The 24,124-nt window shown below is 39.8% G+C and overlaps 1 protein-coding gene across 1 annotated transcript in view; it reads right to left on the reverse strand.

Moving 5' to 3' along the window:
* The window catches only part of PIGN (phosphatidylinositol glycan anchor biosynthesis, class N), a 97,570-nt gene extending 74,664 nt beyond the window's left edge, over positions 1–22,906 (reverse strand). Inside the window, exons 1-7 of the mRNA XM_009326688.1 lie at positions 22,654–22,906; positions 18,500–18,621; positions 17,259–17,357; positions 11,816–11,922; positions 5,737–5,861; positions 4,342–4,472; positions 350–466 (exon numbers count right to left, since the gene is read on the reverse strand). Of these exons, the coding sequence (XP_009324963.1) occupies positions 350–466; positions 4,342–4,472; positions 5,737–5,861; positions 11,816–11,922; positions 17,259–17,357; positions 18,500–18,621; positions 22,654–22,880 (928 nt within the window). The 5' untranslated portion in view covers positions 22,881–22,906. The remainder of the gene's footprint in view (positions 1–349; positions 467–4,341; positions 4,473–5,736; positions 5,862–11,815; positions 11,923–17,258; positions 17,358–18,499; positions 18,622–22,653) is intronic.
* Between the last annotated feature and the right edge of the window lie 1,218 nt (positions 22,907–24,124).

Consider the following 24,124-nt stretch of genomic DNA (forward strand, 5'->3'; position numbering starts at 1 on the left):
GGACATGTCAGCTTATCATGTTTCTGTACAAATAGCTTTTAACCTCTGGGAGTCTTCCTAAGAATTAAGTCTCCTCTGGAACGAAGTTTTAGGAGCATGAATAGCCTCCTGTTCTGAAAGAGAGAAAGTCTTCAACTCCATGATTAGAAAAGAAAACCGACTCTGGTATTATCTACCCAATTTTGCAATATCCTCCATAGGCATGCCCTGTCACCTTTTCTTTCCATACCACACAAAGCAAGTCATATTTACTGTAATGGAACAGAAGTCAGTGAAGATCAACAGGTGTAATAATTAAACACCTCCCTTTCCACCAAAACCTTGCACTTAAGTTTTATATTTTACTTACCTTTCAAAAAATTGTCTTCAAAGAACTGGGATGTGACTTTCTGTGGATAATTCACCCCAGCACCCCAAACAATCAGTGGTGTTAAAGTTTCTGAGGGATGACCAGCTCCATGGGATCCTAAGATACACCAAACAAAAAAAAAAGTGTAAACTTCAAGACACATGGTGTAAAAACAAACAAAACCTATATATATATACACATGTACAGATGTACTAAGTTCTTGTTTCAGTATACATACAAAAATCCTGTTACAGACAACCTATTCCAGCCTCATAGCTTATTTTTATGCCACTAACAATAAAGGCTAAATTCAAGTTGCAAGTTGGGAAATCGATACCACTTAAGTCAAGCCTATAAAGATATAACTTTGTATATTAAAAAACCCAAACTGTTAACATACAGAAACTAAAGCCAAAGTATTTGAAAACCTCAAGATGTAGAAGAGTTACCTGCTCAAAACACATGTGTGTGCTATCCTGAGCATCCCATGGAAACCAGGGATGGTTGATTTGAGTAAAGTTAAGCACATGCCCCCCCAAAAAAATCACACAGAACTGATCTCTGATCCCCAGGTAAAGATTAGACTTCCATTTCAAAACCAGGAGACAATATGCATTGCAACTGTCATCCTTTCCCCAGTGATACAAGTTCATTTTTAAGGTTTTAAAGCCTGGTAGCACACTCCTTAAGTTGATAAAACATTACTTCCTTCCCTGGGGAAATTAATTCCCTCCAGATTAACATATCAGCTGCCAAAAGGAAGAAGCTTTAAAACTGTGACGTCTCAACAGCCGCTGCACTGAAGCAGAAGCCACACAAGCTTGAAAGAAACGCTGGTCATTGAACTCAGTGGGTGAGGTACCACAGCAGTGAGATAACCCAGTCTCAAAGGGAATGACACTGTTATACAAAATCTATGCCGGTCACTGCATGGTCTACAAGATTATACATTTTCCTTGTATTTGCATAGACACACACTCTTCCCTCTCTGTGTGTCTGTATACAAAGGACAGAGAATAACACTGTTTTAAGGACAGCTTTTTTTTTTATATAAAAAAACAAACAAACCAACCAGAATTGGGAATAGCATTGCGGCTGTACAATAATCAGTATGGCAGAGCTGAAGAGCCAGCTTTCCTTTCCTTAAACAGCCCTAAGCTTAAGAACATACAGGTCTGGGAATAAGATTTCCGATGTTCAGAAATCACTTGGAAGGCACTCTCTGGGCTCAAAAGCAGCAACAATTGCTGCTCTTTGCAGAGCTTGGGAAAAAAGCAGATGGAGACAGCACTTCCTCCATCTTCCAGGCATCAGTTATTTCTTTCTATTGCAGGAGGAAAGTGCAATTTTTGGTGAGCTTTCATTTTAGCCAAGCCACCAGCTCCATCAGCATTTTACTGAGACTGCCTCCATGAATACTTTAAGGCAGATACAGCTGAGAGAGGCAGCTGTATCCATCCTCCTCCTGTTATAAGAACCAGGTTTCAGCCTGATTTGAATTATAAGAGGGGGGGGGAAATATTTAATTTTCAGCTGGGTCAGTTCCCTGTTCCACCTCTCAGCACCCTCCAAACACACCTTTTCAGGGGAAAGGGAGGGAAACAGTGCTGCTGTTTAGTTTTCTGTTCTCTGGTCCAGTGTACCATACAGCAGTACTTGTGCCAGGATGGTAGCAGGAACAAGTGGCCAAGGTGAGGGTGGTTGTGGAACCACCTATGCTGGTGCTCAGCAGTTCCATCTGAGATCAGCTTAAAGCAAAATCGTGGAGTCAGACCAAGAAAGCAAGTGATTTTATTGGTCTTTGCCAACAACCACAGTTTCTTTGATCACGTCAAGTTCAGAACATGTTCTCTTCCCTAATAGGTCCCCCCTGCCCTTTTAATTTTTAATTTATTTTAAAACTGGTGCACATCCCATTCTGCAAAAAACCACTGAAAGACTGCAGCAGTTGCTGATACTACAAGCTCAAATAAAAAGCTACTGAACTAGCCTTCTGACTGCTGGCTATGGCCTGAGCATCATCTCTGGGTTTCCTCTCGGACTCACTGAAGTCAACTTTAAAGTTGATGTGGCAGAAGATCAACCTTTTTCTTCAAGACAGAAAGAGATGACAGAAAACTATGACAGACCAGTGGTTCTCAAAGCCTGAAGAGTTACTCCTATCACCTTTTATTCCTCCTTCAAAGGATCCAGTACATAACGAGAACACCCCAGCAGCACACTCTGGCAGCGAGGAAGGCCAACAGCACCCCGGGCTGCGTTAACAGGAGCATGGTCCAGGGAAGGGATTATCCTCCTCCTCTCAGTACCTGGGAGATAACCTTTAGGCATTGGATCCAGTTTTGGGCCCCTCCACTACAGGAAAGACATCAACCGTCTGGAATGAGCTCAGTGGGGGGCCTCCAAATTGGTCGGACGAGCACGTGTCCTGTGAGGAGAGGCTAAGGGACTGGGACTTGCAGCCTGGAGAAGAAATGGCTTTAAGGAGGACGTAACAGAGCATCTTGCCTGTACCCCACTGCAAGGGGGTTTGAAAGAAGATGGAGCCAGGGTCTCACTGCGGTACATGATGGGAGGATGAGAGAGAACAGGCATAAGTTGAAACAAAGGAGGTTCAGATTGCAGATAAAGAAAACCTTTTCCCCTGCCATGAGGGCAGGCAAGCAGCAGAACAGGCTGCCCAAAGGGGTCACGTAGGCTCCAGCCTTGGAGGTTTTAAAGGCCCTGCTGGATAAAGCCCAAGCAACCGTGTCTGATCCCAAAGCTGATCCTGCTTGGAGTAAGTGGTTGGACCTCCTGAAGTCCCTATGACCATATATCATATAAATATATAAAAATATATACACACCTCCCTTATAAAAACATTATGAAATGATTACTTGAAATAGACAAAAAAAAAATATATACCAGAATTAAAATTTTATTGCAAGTGGCAATCAGCTCAACAGTAAATAATACTCAAAATGGACTATTTTGCAAATGAGCAGATGGTAATTAGGCTGATTGTGAATAAATATATGAATATTTTTGTCATCTCTGATGATAGAAAAAGTCTGCATCCATTCCATTTAAAAAGTTTAGGATTTCACACACAGAATAAGATGCTGAATTTTGCCAAGACTATGCCTGAAGCATCCTTGGTTCTAAAGTATCACAATTAGGAGTTACAAACACACACAGCATTGAAAGAGAGACTTATCACTTGCACACAAGGACAGGAGTGTTCTTAAAATTATTGAAAAAAGAAAAAGGAGGAAAAAAAATTGTCTAAATGGGTTCACCACCGTAAACTTCTCATCTGCCCTTAATCTACTTACGCCAAAATTGCCTCAAGTCATTCAGCCGCTGTGGTCATGCCCTTCACAAATGCCCTCTGTGGATACCAGCCTGGCTGGCCACCTGCCTCACACTCTGTACTCTCAGCTACTCCACCTAGTCTCCAGCACCAGTCTCCTCTAGAAAGATCACACAGCAGTCCCATCCTTTCTGCTGTGCCTAGAAGGCCAAAATAAGCAAAAAGATCTCCCCCTCAAGTTTTTCACCAGCTCCTAGACAGATTTACCACCTTTCTCCAGGTGCTTCAGAGCACCAAAGTGAAAACTATCTCCCACATGGGCTAGAACAAGACCAACTTTGCTGTTGGCAGCCAAATAACACAATCTCCTCCTGCCTGGGCTAGTTTTCTGCAGGGAGGCTCTGAAAGAGGTGGTATTCAGGTCTTTTTATCCCTACTAGCAGCCACTAAGGGAGTTAAGCTTTACCCTATTAATTTTCTTTTTTCTGTCCAGATATGCAACTCAGCTGTCACAGGGCTGATGAGGGCCCCTGCAGCCAATTAACCATTTCCTAATTTGCATGGGTTTCATATACAAGCGACACTTAGGATATCAAATCAAAGTAGGGGCTCCAAAGCTTCTAATGGGACAGAGCTCTAATCGCACTCGAGATACTTGCCCATAAACTCAGCTGACTCAACATTTTAAAAGACTCACCCCAATCTGTCATTCCATGGTCAGAAGTTAAAATAAATGCAGTTTTTCCATCATTTCCATAGAAATTGTCAATCATAGAAGCAATTTCTTTTACACCCTCGTCAACTTTTTTAATGTTCTCCTTGTATTCCCTAGAAAAGTAAGACAAAATGTTGGTAGATTCAAGGTGGCTCTCACACTTGGTATAAAGCAAGTTATCCATGGTCATAATGCCCAGTCCTTTGATTATACACAGCTTTATCCTCTGCAGAACCTCAAGCTAACAAAAGGCATCCTAGATGTAAAATCTCTCCTCCTCTAAGTCTTATGCAAGATACTAAATTGTCACAGCACAGTTTGAAGGTTCCTGAAACTACAGTCTCAAATGTATGTTTATTTATATTTCAAATCTGACCTGTCCTCGATGGAAGACTATAATTTAATCACCCACAGCTATCGGGCAAATTAAGGAGAATGCCAAAACTAAAGAATTCTGGAACCTCCTTAGATTGTAAGTTTCAAAAATTACTTTAAGCCAGTAACTAAATAGCAAAGAAAGATCTCACCATGCAGGGACTGTTTTGAGATGATTCACAGATCAGCACAGATCCCAGAGTTTTGTGGAATAAAGGCTAAACCAAAAATTTGTATATTTTTAGAAAAAGTGACCACGATTAACTTTCAGCCAACTAATTTTCTATTTGTTGCTGTTGCTAAATTCAGTTTAAAAACTCTATCTTCAAAAAATCATAACAAAAAGAACATGAGACATACAGCAAGTATGAACTTTGGAATGATGTAGGAAATCAGAGCAAGGATTTTGAAAGTATGCAAGGATCAAGAGAAAGACACAATATCCTACCTTCAAAGCATGTGAGGAAATGAAAAGAAAGTTCTCAAATAACACACTTCAAGATGAACTGGTGATGAGTACTGTTAATCTAAACTCTTCTCTTTGTTCAAGTGTCCTAGCTTTGGGAAAGCTAAAACATAATGCTGGAACTTGCAGGCATTATTCCTGAGCTTACTGTTGTCTAAAAATTCAACCATACCATTTCAGCCATGAGGAATTCGAGAACTGTTTCCATTTTATATTTAAAACTGCAATTTCCTACATATCCTCTCAATTATGTGTTGACTATAACTAAGATGATCTGCTAAAAATCAGACTTGAGTACAGAAGTATAACCAGGCACACTGTATATAGCAAAAAATCTGTCACTTCTACAGAGGAGACCTTAAAAACAAAAAACCCCAGAAAATTCAGACCATAAGTAATCATGGTGACATATATGACCTATTGTAGAAACCCTCAAGACTGCAAGTCTTGTTTCAGGCTTCATAAATAGCACTGGTAAAAAAGTTACTGTATGCATTTAAAACTAATAAGAAAGATATGCTTAATATCTCAATTACCTTGAGTTTGGCCGATGAGCATGTCCATTTGTGTCTATGCCTAGCAAATGCAGGAACAGAACCACTTTCTCTTCATTCAGTGCAGAGAACAATGTTTGATTACTTCTGGAAGAATTAAAGAAGCTCTGTATGGAATAAGCCATTAAGATATCAATCTGAGCACAATGGAAAAAGATGACAGGCAGTCTACTAAAACTAAAACGCAGCTGTTTTCATGTCAAAATACTAGTAGTTATTAGAGTTATGAAAGAGAAAAATTAATTACTTCCCAATTTACTTCTTGGAGGATAAGTACCATCAATACAGTCAGTCCAAAGTTTCAGCCTAAGACAGGCAAACACTCCTCAAGTTGAGGGGTCTTTTTGTTTGGTTTTGGGTTTGTTTTTTTTTTTTAATGTTATTCAAGTTTCTTTAGGCAAAAATACCAGATAACTTTGTCTCCTGTGTAATCACAACTATGCACCATTCCTGAGATCCACTTATGGCTTTATATTTCCATTGATTTATTGATTTCAAGCTAGAAGCAAAGGTCTCAAATACTCTTGCTCTGGTAGCAGGTTCTGCAGGACTAAGATACCAAGCTACAACTCATTTGCTGAAACCAAATTAAAACAGAACAAAACAAGACACACTTTGCAAATACATGAACTACAGAACATACATCTGCCTTGCACATGTCCTACTTAAGCATCCCTGAGGCAGACGCCGGGGGGATTTTCCCCTTAGATTGAATGAGTCTTGACATAGCTACTCTGTGTTAGACCAGCCATATTACAGCAATGCAAAATGCAGGCAGACAGCTATTCCAGCATGATCTCCTTAGTAGCAGCACTGCCCAAGGAAACAAAGTTGGGTAGGGTTTTAGTTCAAAGAGCATCCAGAGAACCTTTCAGTACACTAATATAAAGGAAAGTGTCTTTGAATTTCACACAAGAGTCCACGGAAAATGCTGGTAGAGCCAGTGAACCATTTCTGCCACCAGAAGACAGAGCAGTCCACCACACACCTGTGATAGCAGTGGAGCTCTTAAAAACTAAAGCTCACACCCCGTGTAAACGAAAGTCACTGTACCAAGAGGAAGACCAAACTGGCAGCAAGAGTATCATAGTAAGCTGTGTCAGGAAAGCATGGCAGTACTCAATTCCACCTTTTTTTCCCCCCTGAATATACACAAGCCGCATGGACTAATATTTGCAGGCTCCCAACTTCAGCTTTTGTCCAAAAAAAATCACGACCAAAGTCGAGAGATATTTTAAATAAAGATACAAGAACAAAATCTGATCACATTCAATACCAATAGAATTATTTTTATGGAGATTTCCGTTTCTCACAGGGGTCCATCCACCTGCACATATTTGACCGCAGACTGAAGCAGCCTTCCAGAACACACCAGTAATTTGCAGGATACAGTATGATTCTGTTTTCTTATTTTTAATTAAGTAAAAGGAAACAACATATCAAAACAGACAAACAGGAAACTCACAAAATTAAATCCTAACATGTAGATCAATGTTAGAAGGCAGGCATTTTTCTATCATAGACTGATTAAGCAAAAGAAACTGTCGTGAGGAAGGCAAGGCCCGAGATTCTCCTCTCCCACCAGACGAGTCCCCATTATGTGCTAAAACCACCCCACTTTCTGCAGCCCCAGCCACCTTGTAACCCAGAGCAGCAGCAGCCAGAAGAGCTTGCCCAACCTCTGGCTAATTAAGAACGAGATAACAGAAGGAAGATGAGTGTAACCTAAAATGTGGCATCTTTTCCCAGAGCAAATAGCAAACTTTATCCCATGGAACATTTTTTTTAAACGGTTTACTGAAAAAAACAAATAGGAAGTTCACCACAAGGAGTTATCTTAGGCTGATAAAGGTGGTGAGTAAGGTAAGCAGGACACCAGACAGTAGGGGCAAAAACCACTTCACCTTGCTCTGGAGGTTGCTGAACTGTTTGCCCAGCACTATCCTTGTATGTCCTTGTAGCCTGCTAAAGGCCTCTTCTTTTTGGTACTCAGTATTCACAAAACTTGAGACCTACCGCCACTCAACACTAATTTCCAAGCCACCATTATATGTTATCTATATCTTTCTGTCTCAATTTCTTTTGTTTCCCTTTTATTTGCTCTATTCAATAATACTACCTCCCTTGCATATTTAAGCCGAATGTCACCAAGAAGTTTCAGGGATGGGAGTAAACAACAAAGAGGCTGAGAGAACTCAGTTTCTCCAGTGTCAAGAAAAGGCAGCTAAGGAGAGATTTCATTGCTGTCTACAACCGCCTACTGGGAGGGTGAAGAGAATATTGAGCCAGACTGCTCAGAGGGCCTTGGTGATGGGACAAGGGGAAACTCACAATTTGAAGTGTGGGAAATTCCAGTAAGATAAAGAAACCTTTTGAAATTATTTTTTAAACCATAACTGTAGCCCGATATTGGAACAGGTGCTCAAGAAGTTGTTAAATTTCTGCCCTTGAAGATGCTCAAAACTTGACCGGGCAAGGCCCGAGCAGCCTGCTCTAACTGGACCTCCTTCATGCAGGGAGTTAGACTCGATGACTACTTCAGCTTTCTTCCAACCTTCTTCTTCTATGATTCTGGCAACTTTTCTATGATTTTCTGGCAACTAACAACAACTAATGCCCTGGCTACAACTGATATGCAATTCAGTAAGATCAGCAATGTTTCCCATTAAAACATTCACAGTAAACTGTAAAGTTAATTATAATGTAATACTAATTAAAATATTACAATAGAAGTTTGGTTACAACTATGAAATCTTTTAGTATCATCTCCCTCCTTGGATGGGAGAAAGCAAAGAAGAAAAAAAGACTACCTAGAAGGTCTAGCAAATACATGATTTACTGATGTCTGAACAAAATATGGTCTCCATAGATGTTTAACATAAGTTGTTGGCGACTGTTTGTTCCCCCAAACAGAGCTCTCCATGGAAGCATGATCTTTTTAATAGAGCTAGTAAACTGTTGCTGACTGCATGGATGTACAGGGAGAAAGAGACCAAACAAACTTTCTCCTTTCACAAAGCTCTTTCATACATAAATCCAGGACAACTTAAATTGGTTGATTAAAGCTATGCATGCTGATTTGTGCTGATGCAAGAGTTTAAATAGTTATGCCAGTTTTTAGATGCAAAATAAATGTATGAAGGCGGGATAAACATATATACGCCAGGCTTATATCAGTTGAGCATGCTCATGCACGAGACTCGTACACATTTAAAATAAATCATTCAACCATTGTACTGCTAGTTAGAGCAGAGCTATCTGTATTGAAATCCACTGGCAGAAATCAACATCAAGTCATGGCACTGTCTACAGAGCTTTAAAGTTTAACATCATTCAGTTCTGGACTTGAGCCCCGACCCTGCACAGAAGGGACAGTCTCAAGGCTTGGTCTGGCCTTCTTCCAGCAGAAAGGGGCCAAAGGAAGAATGAAGTACTGTGTTCAAAATGAGAAAAGAAAAAAGAAAAAAAAAGTTTGCCATCTGCACCTACATGTCCATTTAAGTCAGAAGACATCAACTTGAGCGTATCCAACCCTGTGGTCATAATAAATTGTGGTTAGACCATTACTGGGACTCATCTCCAAGACTAAGTTCCTGGAATTTTAATTATTTTACCCTAAAAAAAAAAGAGTTCAATCTTATAAAACTGTTTTTCACAAAATACTTAAAAAATTGGAAATACATTAAAAAAGATATTTTTTTTTTCCTGTTAGTTAACCTAGACTCCCAGTATTTTGCTCCCTAATTTTTCCTTAGCACAGACTCATACTATGATCTAGGTAAAGGTTATTTAACTGAGAATCATTGGGCCACATCACACTAAGTTACACTCAGTCCCTTAATTATTTTGAAGGCTTCTAAAAAACAAAAAAAACCCAAAACCAGAAAAACCACAATCAACTCCATACCCATCCGGATCTCCAAGCCACTCCCAAGCTATTACCGCACATTAAAATTACTGAGTTTTAACCCAGCTGCAGATAAAAACCCCACCCAGTCTAGCCTATACTCAATTTTCTCTGTCCCAAGAAAAGGCTAGGATCACCTTGTACCATAAGCAGACATGACAGGAACTATCAAGTATCATACATTTTTTCCTCCACTCATGATTTAAACAATCTGTTCCTGATCCATACAAATAAAAACTAGCCAGAGTTTCACACCTCCTGACCAACTGAGTTATCGTTAGTTAGCACTTTTTAAGAACACAAGCAATTTCAGGGTGCCAGCACTAGTAGCCCAAACATTAGTTAGCCATTCTCCATTTTATCCCCATCTTTTTTGGGGCAGAGGAAGCCACAAGTGGCCCTCGTGGTGCTTGGGACCTGCTGACTACACAGTAGAGAGAGAGTACATATCTTACTTCCTAAAGAGGCAGAAATCCAGGGACCACCTTGCCCAACATAGAGTTCAACGACATGTTGTTAAATATTTGAGATAAAACTCAAAGGAGGAAAAAAAAAGTAGGCAAAGCAGAATTTAGATTTCAGCAAATTGTCATTGTTACTTCTATATAATCTCACCAGCACAGCTGAGTTGTTCAAGTTATAATAGCAGTGACCTCAGTTTCAGTCAGCCTCAAGTTTCACGCTTCTGAAGCAATCACTGATGTGTAATTGAAGAGATGATTAATGGAATGAGTGTTTTACACCAGTCAATCAAGTCCTATCCATACGAAATTTAGATGGGAAAAATAAGTCTTTAAAATAATGGTGCCAGTTCCAAGGAAAAAGTCATCAGTAATGACATATATATTAAACATATCATTATAGTTTGACAGAAGAAATGCCATTAGGTGTTTTGAAGCAAAAGAAAGGTAGTACCACCCTCACATACCTGTGCAGCTCCAAATGACAGCAGAGCGCAACTTTAAGACAACAGCTATTCAAGTGTAATTGACAGCCTGATTTGATTTGTATTATTCATACACATTACAACATGCAACCTGGCACAAGTGCTCGTTCAGGGAGAGGATGACAGAAAAAACATCTTTTCACCTGCAAACTCAGAAAATCACTTCCTTTGAAAATTAGCAAACTATAATGAACTTTGCCACCCTATGTCACTGTTAAAGCAGACCCACCCTTGGCTTCCTAATATAGATGCTGATTTGGTTTATTGATTTATTTAGTTTTATTTTTGGTTTGGTTTGATTTATGCTGGTTAGCTAACGTTAATGCATACAGTCCAGAGATCTGGTGGAAAAAGTTTTAAGTCTTAAACTCCATTAACATTGTTACGAGATCCAGAAAGTAACTCACCTAATTGTTCCACTAATATAGGTATTTATACACCAATACCCACTATCAGGATTTCTTAATCCAGGACAAGTGAGGTAGCATGGAATAACATGAATATAGGAATTAATGAATAGTCAGAAACTATGTGCCTTGGACTATTAATACTTACAGTGACAGCATCACAGAAAACAACACTCATGAACCAGCACTGACCCAAGTCAGCTGAGCAGAGCACCACGTGAACAAGTTGTACTGCTTCAGGGCCTAAGCTGCCTCTGCGCCCTCCCCGCCCGCAGCTAACTGTGACTACTCTGGCAGCCACAGCCTAGCATGAACCACAGCAGATAATCAGGAGCCAGCTACGTGCTTCAGAACAAGCCGCACTGTATAATTACAGCGGGGACAAGCCTGACAAAAATTAAGTCATTAATATTGTCCATTTCTTTCTCATAATGAAGATTTACTGTTTCTGCCATGCCATAATACTTGTTATAAAATCCTTAACTAATCACATTCAAGATTCTAAAGGGTTTGTAGTACTCTAAGATGGGTTTCAGACTATATGCAAATTTAAGACAAAGAAAAGCGAAGAATGTTTTTAAAGGGTACTTCTATTAGTGTTAGGTTTTTTATTAGCATTGAATGACAAATACTTCCTCTAAGCTTCCATTAGACTACTCATGATAATCAATTCAAGCAATTTTTACTTATGACCCCAAGCGATAGGCCTTTCAAAAATTTCTTACTTTCTAGTTCTATGATAAAGTTAACACCCAGCTGTGCTTTTTATACACAGGTAGCATAAAAAGATTCTCTGCTCACCTTAACATGATCAAAAACCCACATGTCAAGCTTGGCTGCATCTTGTGCTCCAAAGTCTTCACTTTCTGCCGCGTAACAAAATGTATAAACGTGATCTCCAGTAGCACCTGCAAAAACAATATAGATGGAATAGGAGACAGAGAAAAGTTTTCTTCCTTTTCTCATAGTCAAAAATACATGAATACTAATCCATAGGAGTAGAAACCTATCAAGAATGACAATCCTGAGATAAGTCAAAGAAGTTTTCTCCTTATTTTAAACTTTCCCATAATGTATGTTTTTTTGAAGCCTGGATACCATTTTAACTCATTAGCTTAACATTGCTCCTCATTCCTCTGAGGTGCTGATATCCAGTATGCTCAGGTGGGGAAATAAAGTATGGAAAAGCAGATAGGAGTAGAACAAATCCCAGTTAAAGCAAATTAAACAGAATTTAGTTTTGAAACAAGGAATTTCACTGAGAAACTTCTAACAGAGGAAGCTACACATTAAGAGCCTTGTTTGAACACAGGTGTTTTGGGTGTGTGTGCAAGAAAATTTACTTAGCTTTTGGTTGTTAAACTGAATCATACAAGACAATGCCCTATCAATAAGGCCTTTTACACAGGAAAACATCATATATCACATGTAAGGAAGGCAACAGGAGGGATGTTACTTAGTTACTGTACATCGATTCTAGGAGGCAATGCAGTATCGAAAGCCAAGTGGACAACTTCAGAAAGGCAATATTCAAAGTCTGCATCTTTAAAACATGGATTCAAAATACAAAAGGGAGATCTACTGGACTATGTTCAGGCATAAAATACAACATGAGGGCCACTGATGCAAAAACACAGCATCTGGACAAGGCAATTTCATTCTGTACTCACTGTCAAGAGAGCAAAGCAGAGAAAGGGGGGGAAAAAGATGAAGACTTAGAAGAAAGTAAATTTCTGAAGTCCTGGAAAGATCTGAAATTAGGTGGGGTTTAATGAAATAGTTCAGTCAATGGCTGAGCTGTTACAGCTCGGCGATGCTACTTCTACCATGACTACATAAACTGCCAGAGGGGAAAGTGTTCTTCAATCAGTTGATGGCCAGAGAGAATACAACAGATTTGCTGGATGTCACAATTATATAATGCAGTTTTGTAACCTTCCAGGCTTGTGAATGAACTAACATCCCAGTACAAGGGAGCTGTTCTACCAAGATTATGTTCAAACCCACACAAGGGATGCAGGTATTTCAGGCCAGGAAGATGAAAGCTGGCACAGATTTCCTGGTGCAGCTCCCTCTGCCCCCCAGGAGACGTTGCTACTACTCATCACCCAGAACACTCGCTGCAGTTCTCACAGTCTGAAAGAAAAGGAAGAAAATACTCCCAGGCATTAAAAAGTGAATTCAGGAGTTTCAATTGGCGGATAAATGAGTTCAAAAGAAGAAATAAGCCCTGGCCATCGCTGTCAGGATGACTGATGGTCTAAGAGGGTAGAATGCCGTACTGTTTTTCCGCAGTGTCACAGCAAACCCGAGAAGACCTGTCTTTGGGAGCTGCCACACCAAAGAAGCCAAATGAAAGCATGCAGTTAGCAGACCAGGCAAAGGAACACATCTACTGCTTACCCATTTCTAATTTCTACCAGAGCAAAAAAAACCCCACCCAACCCTGCATTGCTATGAAGGGAAACAGTGGCAAAACGAAGCCATACTAGGAAAGTTTTGGAGTGCCTGCATAGCTTATAAAATAATTGATTTTTTTTTTTAAATAAGAAACTCTACTATGCAAAGTGTTACAAAATATTATTTTATTTCTGTTGTTTGAGAGGTGGCAGGCAACAATACGCCCAATACTTTCTTTAGGTCTGGGGATGAGGAAGCAAAGATGGGATAGAGAAGTAGAAGGAAGCCAGGGATGACAACATCCTTTAGAAACGAGCACAGAGCTCTACTGGGTTTGGTGCTGCCATTACACTAAGGGAAATAACTGGAGGTGCCAGAAACTCCCACACCAGATACCTCCTATTCCTATTGCAGACTTGACTGGCACATCATCTCGCCCTCAGCATCAATATTCAAATATTAGGATCAGGGATCAAGTTATCACTCTCTTATTATAAGATTTATATCCTGCAGAAAGCAAAGCTCTTGCTCTGCTAGCGGGGCAGGTCCTGTGTCTGACAAGCCTTTCATGGGTCAGAACCCAGACCAGCAGGAGATTTCTGCTAGCAAATTTTGCAGGCACAAAAGAGGGGAAAAAAGAATGAAGGCACAAGGACAGACACTGAGCCGACAGAGCGTGGGCATCAGAGAGCTGTCATCAAACACAGCCAGGTGAGGAATGTGAGAAATTCTGCATTTTTCTTGGTGCGCTGTAGGAACAAGGAACTAGAATAGGAGACCAAGAGGTCTGTCTGTCCAGAATAACCCTGACGAAGGTTTGTCCTGCTTGTCCCCATGGTCTTGACAATACCCTTTTTCATACTCAAGCTAAACAATGACCCTAGCCTTGCTGCTACTTTCCAAGAGAGAGAAAGGGAACCTGTGGAACAAATGGCAATCTGGGTGTGAAGGACTAATATCTACTTCCCTTAACAGAAGCAACATTCTCAGCTCCTTTTTCAGCATGGCATTTAATACTCTGGATTATACTCCAACTTAGACCCATGACAAAACAGTACAGGACTGGACTGTTCAAGTCAAACCGCAAATTCTGGCAAGTCTAGAAGAAAACCTCAAAATTTTAAGGAGCATTCTGGAAATAAAACAGGCATTTTAAAAGTACATTTTCAGGTAGTTTCAAGGTCATAATCTAAAAATATCACAGAAAATAAATTCAGTGTACTAATTTTAACCTTGTGTAGCTTAAGTAAGTTTAACTACTAGAAACTAACACCTTTTAATCCTGCTTAAGATGTAAGTAAATTGCACACCAGTTCCAAAAGTACTTCGGATATTTTCTCAAACTAAAACACTAATCACACATTTAAATCAACAAATTTAGATTTCATGCATATCTATTTTGATATTGAAAGAGATCTGTGAGCATTTTATTTACCTTCTCTATAGAATCCTCAACCATTTCATTGAAATATTTATTTTATGACAGGAAAAGGACCTGAAGAACATAGACAAGGACAGGAAACAAAGGCTTTCTCTCCCCTTCCCAAAAACCAGCAGGTATTACATACTCTTTATGCATCATCCAATGAAAGCAGTGAAACAGTTAATAAAATTCTGAACATTTTAGCATGATAGAATACACACAAGAAGAGTCCTGTGACCTCACTAATTTGCAACACGGTAAGAGGGAGAGAAATTAAGCTATGCTCCCCTATCTCCTTTTTGGCTTTTTTCTAAAAGTAAAGAACAAACACTTGATTCCATTCCCTTCTGTATTATAAAACGTCTCCTCTTTGGAAACTCTGTATTATAAAATCCTTTCTGGATTATAAAACTTGTCCTCTTTGGAAGAAGGGGAAATACCTTTTTCTACCAAAAGAAGTTAATCTACCTTTCTATCATGAGAAACTATGGTTCATTTTCCCATACAGCATCTACTTCTCAGATACAGCGCTGCACTAAACCTTTCTCAATTTTGGGAGATTTCCCTCCTCCAGCAAAAGAAAGCTCCATTGTTGATGCCACTCAGAACAAGCCGTATTGAGAGACACAGCAACAGTATGGTATTACCCTCGCACATCCCTCCAGATAACATCAAAGCTGCTTCCAAGTCCTCTGCTTATCTTCTTACTTAAACAAAACCAGTAGAAGGACAGGGCTCTGGGAAATTCTTGAATTCCCCAAATATTTTCCCAAGAGCGTATCTCCAAAAATGTAAATAATCTGTGCAAGGGCAGTGTACTACCTTTCCCCTCTCCCCAGCCACCATCACAATATTCCCAAATACAAGCTGTAATCTGAGGTCATGGGAAATTATCAGGAGATATTTTTACAGCTTACCATAAACTTATGAGGATCAAGCAAAGAACAGAAAAGAGGTGTGTGTGGGGCAGAATATCAAGAGGAGACGGGGAAGAGACTGGAGTTCAGGAAAAGTTCAAGAATCATCATGAGAAATATCATGTACACTTTTTCTAAACCAATATTAAATTCCACTCCTATCCTGCCTATCACATTTTTCTGATTTGTCAATGGCAATACTTAGAAGAGAACAGCAGCATATGCCCCTAGCTTGTCCCCTTTTCACTTCAGTCTGTTTTATTCTGAGATTATGGGAAAGGGTGTATATGCCCTCATTCTTCCAAGAACAAAACGAAATTAAACTTGGAGACCCTTTAAATGTTTAAAGTGTTGCTCAGCAGTCTCTGCATGCTCAAAGACCACTTGCACTGGGCTGACAAGACTTGAACACACCGCACACCACGGGGAAAAGACCTCAGCTTCAGGAATAGAACCAGGCAGTTCCTACTTGCATACAGTTCTTCCCTTTACACATTATTGTTCTGGAGTAGAAGCAGGATAACCCACAATAAACCACTTCTCCAGCTCAGACACTCAAAAAGGATGGCTGCAGTTCTATCACCCAACTCACTGGGAGCTGCATGCAGAGGAAATAAAACTCCAGCTGCAGGCTTGCAAACAAGAGCTTTAAACCTCAACCAAAGAAAAAAGCATTAGGCCCTTTTAACTAAGGGTGCGTTTCCTTTAGTATGCTGATAGAATTAGGGAAGACCTCTTTAAATGGTTGAGTAATAAATAGGGATATCCTCTTTAAAAGCTTGCTTCTTTTTCTCCACCCAGTCTTGAATTCACAAACTAGAAATCAGGTATACACAAATATGCAAACTGGAAATATTTCATTCACCTTCTTCTCTAACTCAAAAATTGTAAGTGTGTCTATGTTACTGTAGCCATATGTTTGAGTTAATACCTATCCTAGACCATAGTCTTCATTGTACTAGCCTGATTACCTTGTAGAAACAATGCATGCCTTACAACGACTATGCCCTTGAAGAACTCAAAGACTGATAAAAGGGGAACATCCTGCCCTAGAAGGCGTCAGAGGCTAGATGATTGCCAAAAAACCAAGTTTTCAGCAAAAAACTGCGGTAACTAGGGGAAAGGTACAGGTGGCAAGGGGAGATTGCAACCACCAATTCAATTTAAGACTGGAAAGACTTGCTCCCGACACCTGCAAGGAGCATGCATGCAAATTTACATGGCAAGTGAGGCTAATTTGAACATAACTAACCAATCAGCATGAATTTAGGCAGGTTTTTACTAATCATGTAACAATATAAATATGCTGTAGTTCTTTTGTGTGGGGTGCTAGCTTTGTGGAATTACCACCTAGCACCCATCTTTGCACAAACAGGAGATAGATAAATCTCTCGTCTCCATGAGTAAGATTGGCTTACTGCACACCGGGTACCAAACCCCGCTTGTGGGACAACATTACTACCTGATAACTACGTGTTAAAGATTCACAAAACTTAAACCTTACCTTTTGCAAACATTGGCAAAATATCTGGACTTCCCCAGCTCCAAGTATATTTACTTTCGTTGAAAACAGAGTCAAATTCCACTGGATTCTCCTTCCATCCTGTTAAACAAACATACCTGGATTGAAATGGGGTGGCCAGAAGATCTCGTTGACTGCTAAGATTGATAGTACATGCAAAATGTCTTTTGTTTGGGTTTGTTTTTTTTTTTTAAGTTTCCCTTCTATTATTTCACAATGAACTCCACTTTGCGAGTCTTGGTTTTACTTCGATTTCAACCTCTATTTGCAATTAGTCCCCCATTCACTCCCCAGAAGTGAGCTGAAGACCTAAGCCAATCTCATTATGCAGGGATCCAATCAGACAAAACACACAGCTGGTTTACCTTCTAAACAGCTAAAATTATCCTGAATTCTAAATCCCCTCTTGTCTGAACTCAGCTTTTGGCATTTTAGGCAATAAATTACACACTCATATCATATTTCCAGCAGTCACGTTCCACTTCATCACAATAAAACCTTCAAGATATTCTGTTTCCATGACAAGGCAGCTGACAGAAATATAGAGATGCTCTTGACAGCAATTCCTGCCAATCCTGCATTTGTAGCAGATGTCAGAAGGAAGAACCTTTTGATTAGGAACATGGACAAGACCAAGTAATTCCTCTGACCTCCCCTGTCCAAAACCAACACACAACATTACACGTGTTCAGGCCTGGAAGCCTGGGGGAAGGCAGAGGACCATACAAAAGACCAAGTCAGTAATGCAAAGGCTTGTTCCACATTATTAACCACCAAGCATGCAGTAACAGCTAGCTCTGGACAAAACACATAGTTGGGGTTTTCGCTTTATTTTGCTACTGATTCTCCAACTCAACCTAGCAAAGGTTCAGCTAAGACACCGCGGTTTGCTTCTTGTTGGTGACACCTACTTAGCCATCTCCCATTAGACCCCAAACGATAATTAAAAACTCTGTTACGTGAAGAGGTTGCTCCATAAGATACTTCTGCTTTTAGACTCAGGGTGCTAAATTTTACCATGTTACAAAATATTAACTTATGTAAGCCATTTTCATAGCTATCAATATTAAGAGTGGGAAATCCATCCAAAATGATTCTTTTCTATATAATCTTGGTACACAAACCACTATGCAGGTGTTTATCAATAATCATATAGAAGCCCAGCACATCACTGAAACATCTTATTTTGGAGGACAGTGTTCAAAGCTTTAGGACCAGCATACCTTTAGCAACTGCACTGACATCTTCATAAAATCCAGCAATAAGCGCAACGTGCCCTGGCCTGGATTCTGTTGGGACCCGGGTGTGAGAGATTCCCCAGCTGCCATTATTCTCTAGAATACCCCTGAAAACAGGATACAAGGCAGTTAATGCTTATGACTTCTTGAAAGTACAATGAATTGCAGATAAAAAGAGTGACAGGTAGATGTAAGGCAGAAAATACAAAAAAAACCCCAGACTAAAACAGATTCTTACTACCGCCTGCTATGCAGCAAAACAAGCAGAACATTAACCTGCAAATAGTTCTATATTATAACACCCCACAGAGAACATTACTATTGTGGCCCATCAGCGCTGCAAACAGATGAGTTTAGCTGGTGTTCTAATACACTTAGAATTAACATACTATTTTCTTCTGCTATAGCTTACTTTTTTTTCCCCCTAACAGATTGTTTCTGCCTGGTGTTACTTTCCTTTGTTCTTTCCATTTAGCTTGAAAGCATCTAGTTCAATCTTCTCTTACTCATTAAATATGCTCAATTATAATTTGTTCTTGTGACCATGTCTGCCTTTATCTGTGCTGAATATTGGAAGCCAGCATCAAGAGAATTAAAAAACTACGTAAATGTAAGGTGCAAATCATTTCAGCAACATGGAGAAAATTTAAGTAAACCTTGTATCTTTTGTAACTACACCAAAGTGAAAGAGAATACCCTCTCACCACATATACAGAAATACATAAATTGTCTAGGGATTATGCACATACAATAGTTACAACAGATAAAAAGCAAAGAAAATAGAGGACAAAGCCCAAATGTAAGAAACAGCCTCATAAACTACTCTTGTCTGCTGAAGATATGAACAGCTGGAGCCTGTTGGAGAGCAAGCGGTGAGCATTACCATATGCTGTTTTCTTGTCTCCATCTTCTGGAAGAAGAGAAAGATTCACTGCCCACTGTCAGAGGAAGGGGAGAAAGAAAGCAAACAAAACACACCAGGACATACCTTATACTAATGTTCAGGAAAAAAGCAGCAGAATCTTCTGAACAAATTCAAAGTAGTTTTTAAGAGTCAAATCTATCGGGAAATTGTATTTTTGTTGTTCATGATATAAGCTACAAAATTTGCTGTATTTTTATGGGATGTGTTTTAGCCCAAGTAGATTTTAAGTTCATGCTTTGTAACTTTATTTTTAACAGAGATTTTATACAACTGTTAATTACAAGATCTGTACACTCAGCTTTAAATATATTTCCCACTAATGAAGTAAGAATCAAACCACAACCTAACATTTCAGGCTCCACTCTAAGCTTGCAGGATTCACAGTTTGCTTGCTGGGTTTTTTTTAACTCATCTTAGACCTCACATTCTCAGGCCTACTTGAAAGCTCACAGGACTATATGGAATAGCCCAAATATTACAGTGAAAAATGTAAAAGGTGATATAACACTCTGACATGTTATTCCTAGCTCTCAGCTAGGTTTTAAGACAAGTTGTACTGAAAAAAGTACTAATTTGAAAAAAGGATTTAAGCATTAGTTCAAGTGGTTTCTAATTTATTCTCACTGGAGAGACTGATCAAAATGCATTGCACTAGCATTAGTGGAAGATTTAAGACAAAAATAAAACACTTCTGGCCCTCCTTACACTTCATTGTCACAACAGGTAGGAAATTGTTTTAATTAGAATTTGATTTCTATTGAGTTGGAAAGTAATCCTTTACCTTTGCTTTTGTGGGGCTGTATCACAGGACGTGAAGTCAACAATAACGCATACCAGGCATAAAAAATATCACCAGATATTGTCATTTACCTGTTCAAAATTCATTTAGCTATTTTGAATTATTTCAAAGCCTTTTACTCAGAAGAACCATTAAAACAAATTAATTTCCTTAACAGTATAAACATTAGCTACCCATAATAACAATGATGAATATGAATATGATATAGTAATATGGCTGAAACATGACAGGCAAGGAATAAAACATCTTTCCCAAAACCAGCACCACCACAGCAATTCAGACCACCTACCATCCCTCACAGCTATCAGAACACTGCTGAAAAACAGATTTTTCAAGAATATTTGTAAGAGAACAGACTAGGTACTTGGCATATATCAGCCAGCAATCTGCTCCAAGCCTAATGGATATTTATTATTAATTTTATGTACCTACTAAAACTTTGCTTCTATTTATAGCACATTGCTACACAAATGGTTCTTGCTCATTTAAAGATAATCTTTCCTCATTAACAACGCAGTAGTTCCCAAAGTGCTCCACCTGGATGAGACAAGTAATTTGGCTGTTACATTGCCCACTAATAAGGGACTGAACACTTGGCAATTAGGAATGAATGTGCAAAAAAGTGAACTTTATATTAAATTGCATATACTTGGGTTAATATTATTGAAAAAGGAAAGCTCAGACAGCAATAACTTGGCAGAATAAAAAAGGAAACACTTCCAGCAACCAACATCTGATCTTGTCAAACTGTTTACAAGGTTAACTTATGGAAGTTGTGTAGCTTAAAGGTTTGGTGACAAAACAGTGAGCCTCTCGCTTCAAAATTGTAGCAGTATATGTAACAGAGCTGAAGATACGCCCTGGACTGCCTGGCCCTCCACCTTTCAGAAAGCACAACATGCCACATGCTTTCTCTTTTCATCACCTCTCACAAACACATGCATTTTATGCAGAATGAGACACAGCGAAATACAGATGGCACTTCAAACCTCTACTGGCATTTTATTCCACTCAGTGACCCACCAACATCTTTGCTTGTTACCAGGCAGTTCTTCCCCTCCATTCACCCGTGTACTTTCAGCACAGGTGACAATGTTTTACTTCTACAGATTTTGAAATAGAAAGTCCGTAACTCCACAAACAAGGTAAAGCAGAGACAGCAAAAGTGCAAACTTCCCAACACTGGACAAGCTAATACATGGTTTAACTTTTTATTTCTAGGTATGCATGATAATGCTGAATGGGTGAAACTGAAAAACTCAAACCACTTAATGGCAAAAATATCCATTATAACTCTTTCCTAGCCACTACCTACCACTGCTCCTAGTGATGGGGCCGTTAGAGCATTCACACCTTGTTGATGGTGCAAAAGACCAACAGTTTCACTGCTAAGAGAAGAAACTGCTCTGGAGGATGTGTGAAGTCCACTGCTAAAAGACAGGGAAAACTCACGCTGATGTGGCAGACATCTGCCGGTGGCAGACAGCACCTTACAAAAACACTAACAACAGGAGAAGCAGGTACAAGTAATCCCATAATCACCACTGGCAAGTGCTGAGCAAGGGCTCCTCAGATTCTTGTAGCAGACTGCAAACGCCCTGACAGCTTCAGATGATTGATTATTCAGGTTTGCTCTGATATTCAAGCCAGACCAGTGCTATTACACAAAAGTAGTCTTATTTAATACTGTCTACTTTTTTTAGTGTAGGTAATGATTTGTCTTATGATCAAATAATTATCGTGATATAAAGAAACAGAGAAGGTTGGTGAAAATTAGTTTTAAGCACTCAAGGATATGACTTTTAACACTCTTTTTTGGCAGGACTAGTTTTCACAATCTTAAACCAAATCATTCCATTAAGCAATCAGACATGCACTAGAGAGCACGAGGGAGGCAGCAGGGTCACACATGCAGGAAGGGTGGAACAAATAGGAAGTGGCAGCCTGCTGTTAGATCCATTCAGGCCATCTTTTTTAATCACTCCTTAAAAAGCTTCATCAGTAGCTTAGAATTAGAAGACAAGCACGTTAATGAACTCCTAAACTGAACATCCAAGAAGCAGTTTAAATTAACAACTCTGTTAGGCTTCAGAATTTATACCATGCTGATATGAACGGAGAAAGTTCACACTCTGCTCACTCACTGGCTAGCTGTCATTTTCAGAGGGCAATATTGACTCAATTTACTCTGTTCATGGTTTAGCAGTTTTACTTGACAAAAGGGGACACCAACTCAGGTTCATGCATTTCTGCAGAGTGTAACTCTGCAAAGTTTGTTACTACAAAGGCAGAGGGAAAGCAGTACCCAAGCCACCACAGTTGCTGTTGTTCCTTTTGTTCTCTTTTCAACATGACACAGAGCTGCCTCCAGAAGTGAACATCTTCTGGATCAGTAGCGTTTTCAGATGGACTTACCGCAGGTAAGGTGCTTGGGGCGTATTGTTGCTGTTCAATTCATACAGCGAATCTGCCCGCAGACCATCAGCAACAAAGAGTACGAGACGTTTTGCCGGAGGTGGCAGTGGAGTCTGCTGAGGAGTCATACCATGAACGAGGGGAGAGCTGAAGTAGATGTCAAAAATGGAGACCAAGAACACACAATGCACAAGGAGACCAGCGAGTATGAAGACTGGTATACCCATGGCAACAGAGGGCTGGCAAGGGAAAGTCCAACACTGTGAGGGAGTAAGAAAAATAAAGTTAGGCAGATGAGACTTATCAGAATCAATATTTACTGCATTTGTTATAGAACGGGAGTACCATGACCACAGTCATTAGCCCAGATCCATAATCAATCTCTGCTTCCAACAAGCTTTTTCCCAGAAGTTTTGGTCAAAAGTCACTGCGTGGTTAATTCAGACTTTCAGATAGTCATTATGTCTCAGCAACTCATCTCTGGTGTTTAGTGGGTATCAGATGGCTTCAAAAGACCATTGAATCAAGCAGTTTGTCTGATATTCAGCAGTTTTTTGTTACCTACATCAGTGACAGAAGACTCAGACAATGCAATATCTCCATGAACATACTACCCTCTACTGGCTGACCGCATGACAGTGTTGAGGTTTGTTCAGGCAAACACAAGTCAAAAACAGCTAGGGAAAGCCATCCTATAGCAAACATCCATCCAAAGTTGCTTTTTCTAAGTTTACTATCAATTCTGGGTTCATTATGTTCTGCCTAGAAACAGAAAACTTCTTTTAAAGGAACAAAGATGCTCTGCTGAGTGCAGAACACTATTCCTCTTCTAAAACAGGTGACAAAAGTACAACAGCCGAAGGATTATGTTTCATGGATAATGATATTCCCTTTTTGAAATTTTTTTTCTGCCCTGTCATCCTCTGAAGTCAGGTTAGGGATACAAATACGCTTAATAACAGGTACACTGGAAATGTACGTGTCTGCCACATGTACTGAGGGGTTCATATGATGCCTACTGAAGGCAAGGCAAATATGTATATTGACTCAGGTAAGTGTGGGATCTGAGCCTGAATGAGGCTTAGTTCTGATAAAGTACTATTCGTGCCATCCAGGCTGCTAACTTGTTATTTAAATATTAGCTAATTATCAACCTTAACTAAAGCTGGGGCTGACAGGGTCCATCTGTCAGAGGAGATGCCTCTATGCAAACGCACGTAGCATGGGGAATAAACAAGTTAATAAACAATAAACAAGAGGAATTAGAGACGTGCACACGCCTGCAGGGCTACGACCTTATTGGCATCACAGAGACATGGTGGGATGGCTCCTATGACTGGAGTGTTGGGATGGAGGGATACAGGCTCTTTAGGAAGGACAGGCAGGGGAGACGAGGAGGGGGTGTCGCCCTCTGTGTCAATGACCAGCTGGAGTGCACAGAGCTCTGCCTGGGGATGGATGAGGAGCTGAC

Source organism: Pygoscelis adeliae, unplaced genomic scaffold (assembly GCF_000699105.1).
Source record: "Pygoscelis adeliae isolate BGI_AS28 unplaced genomic scaffold, ASM69910v1 Scaffold6, whole genome shotgun sequence".
Classification (NCBI taxonomy): Eukaryota; Metazoa; Chordata; class Aves; order Sphenisciformes; family Spheniscidae; genus Pygoscelis; species Pygoscelis adeliae.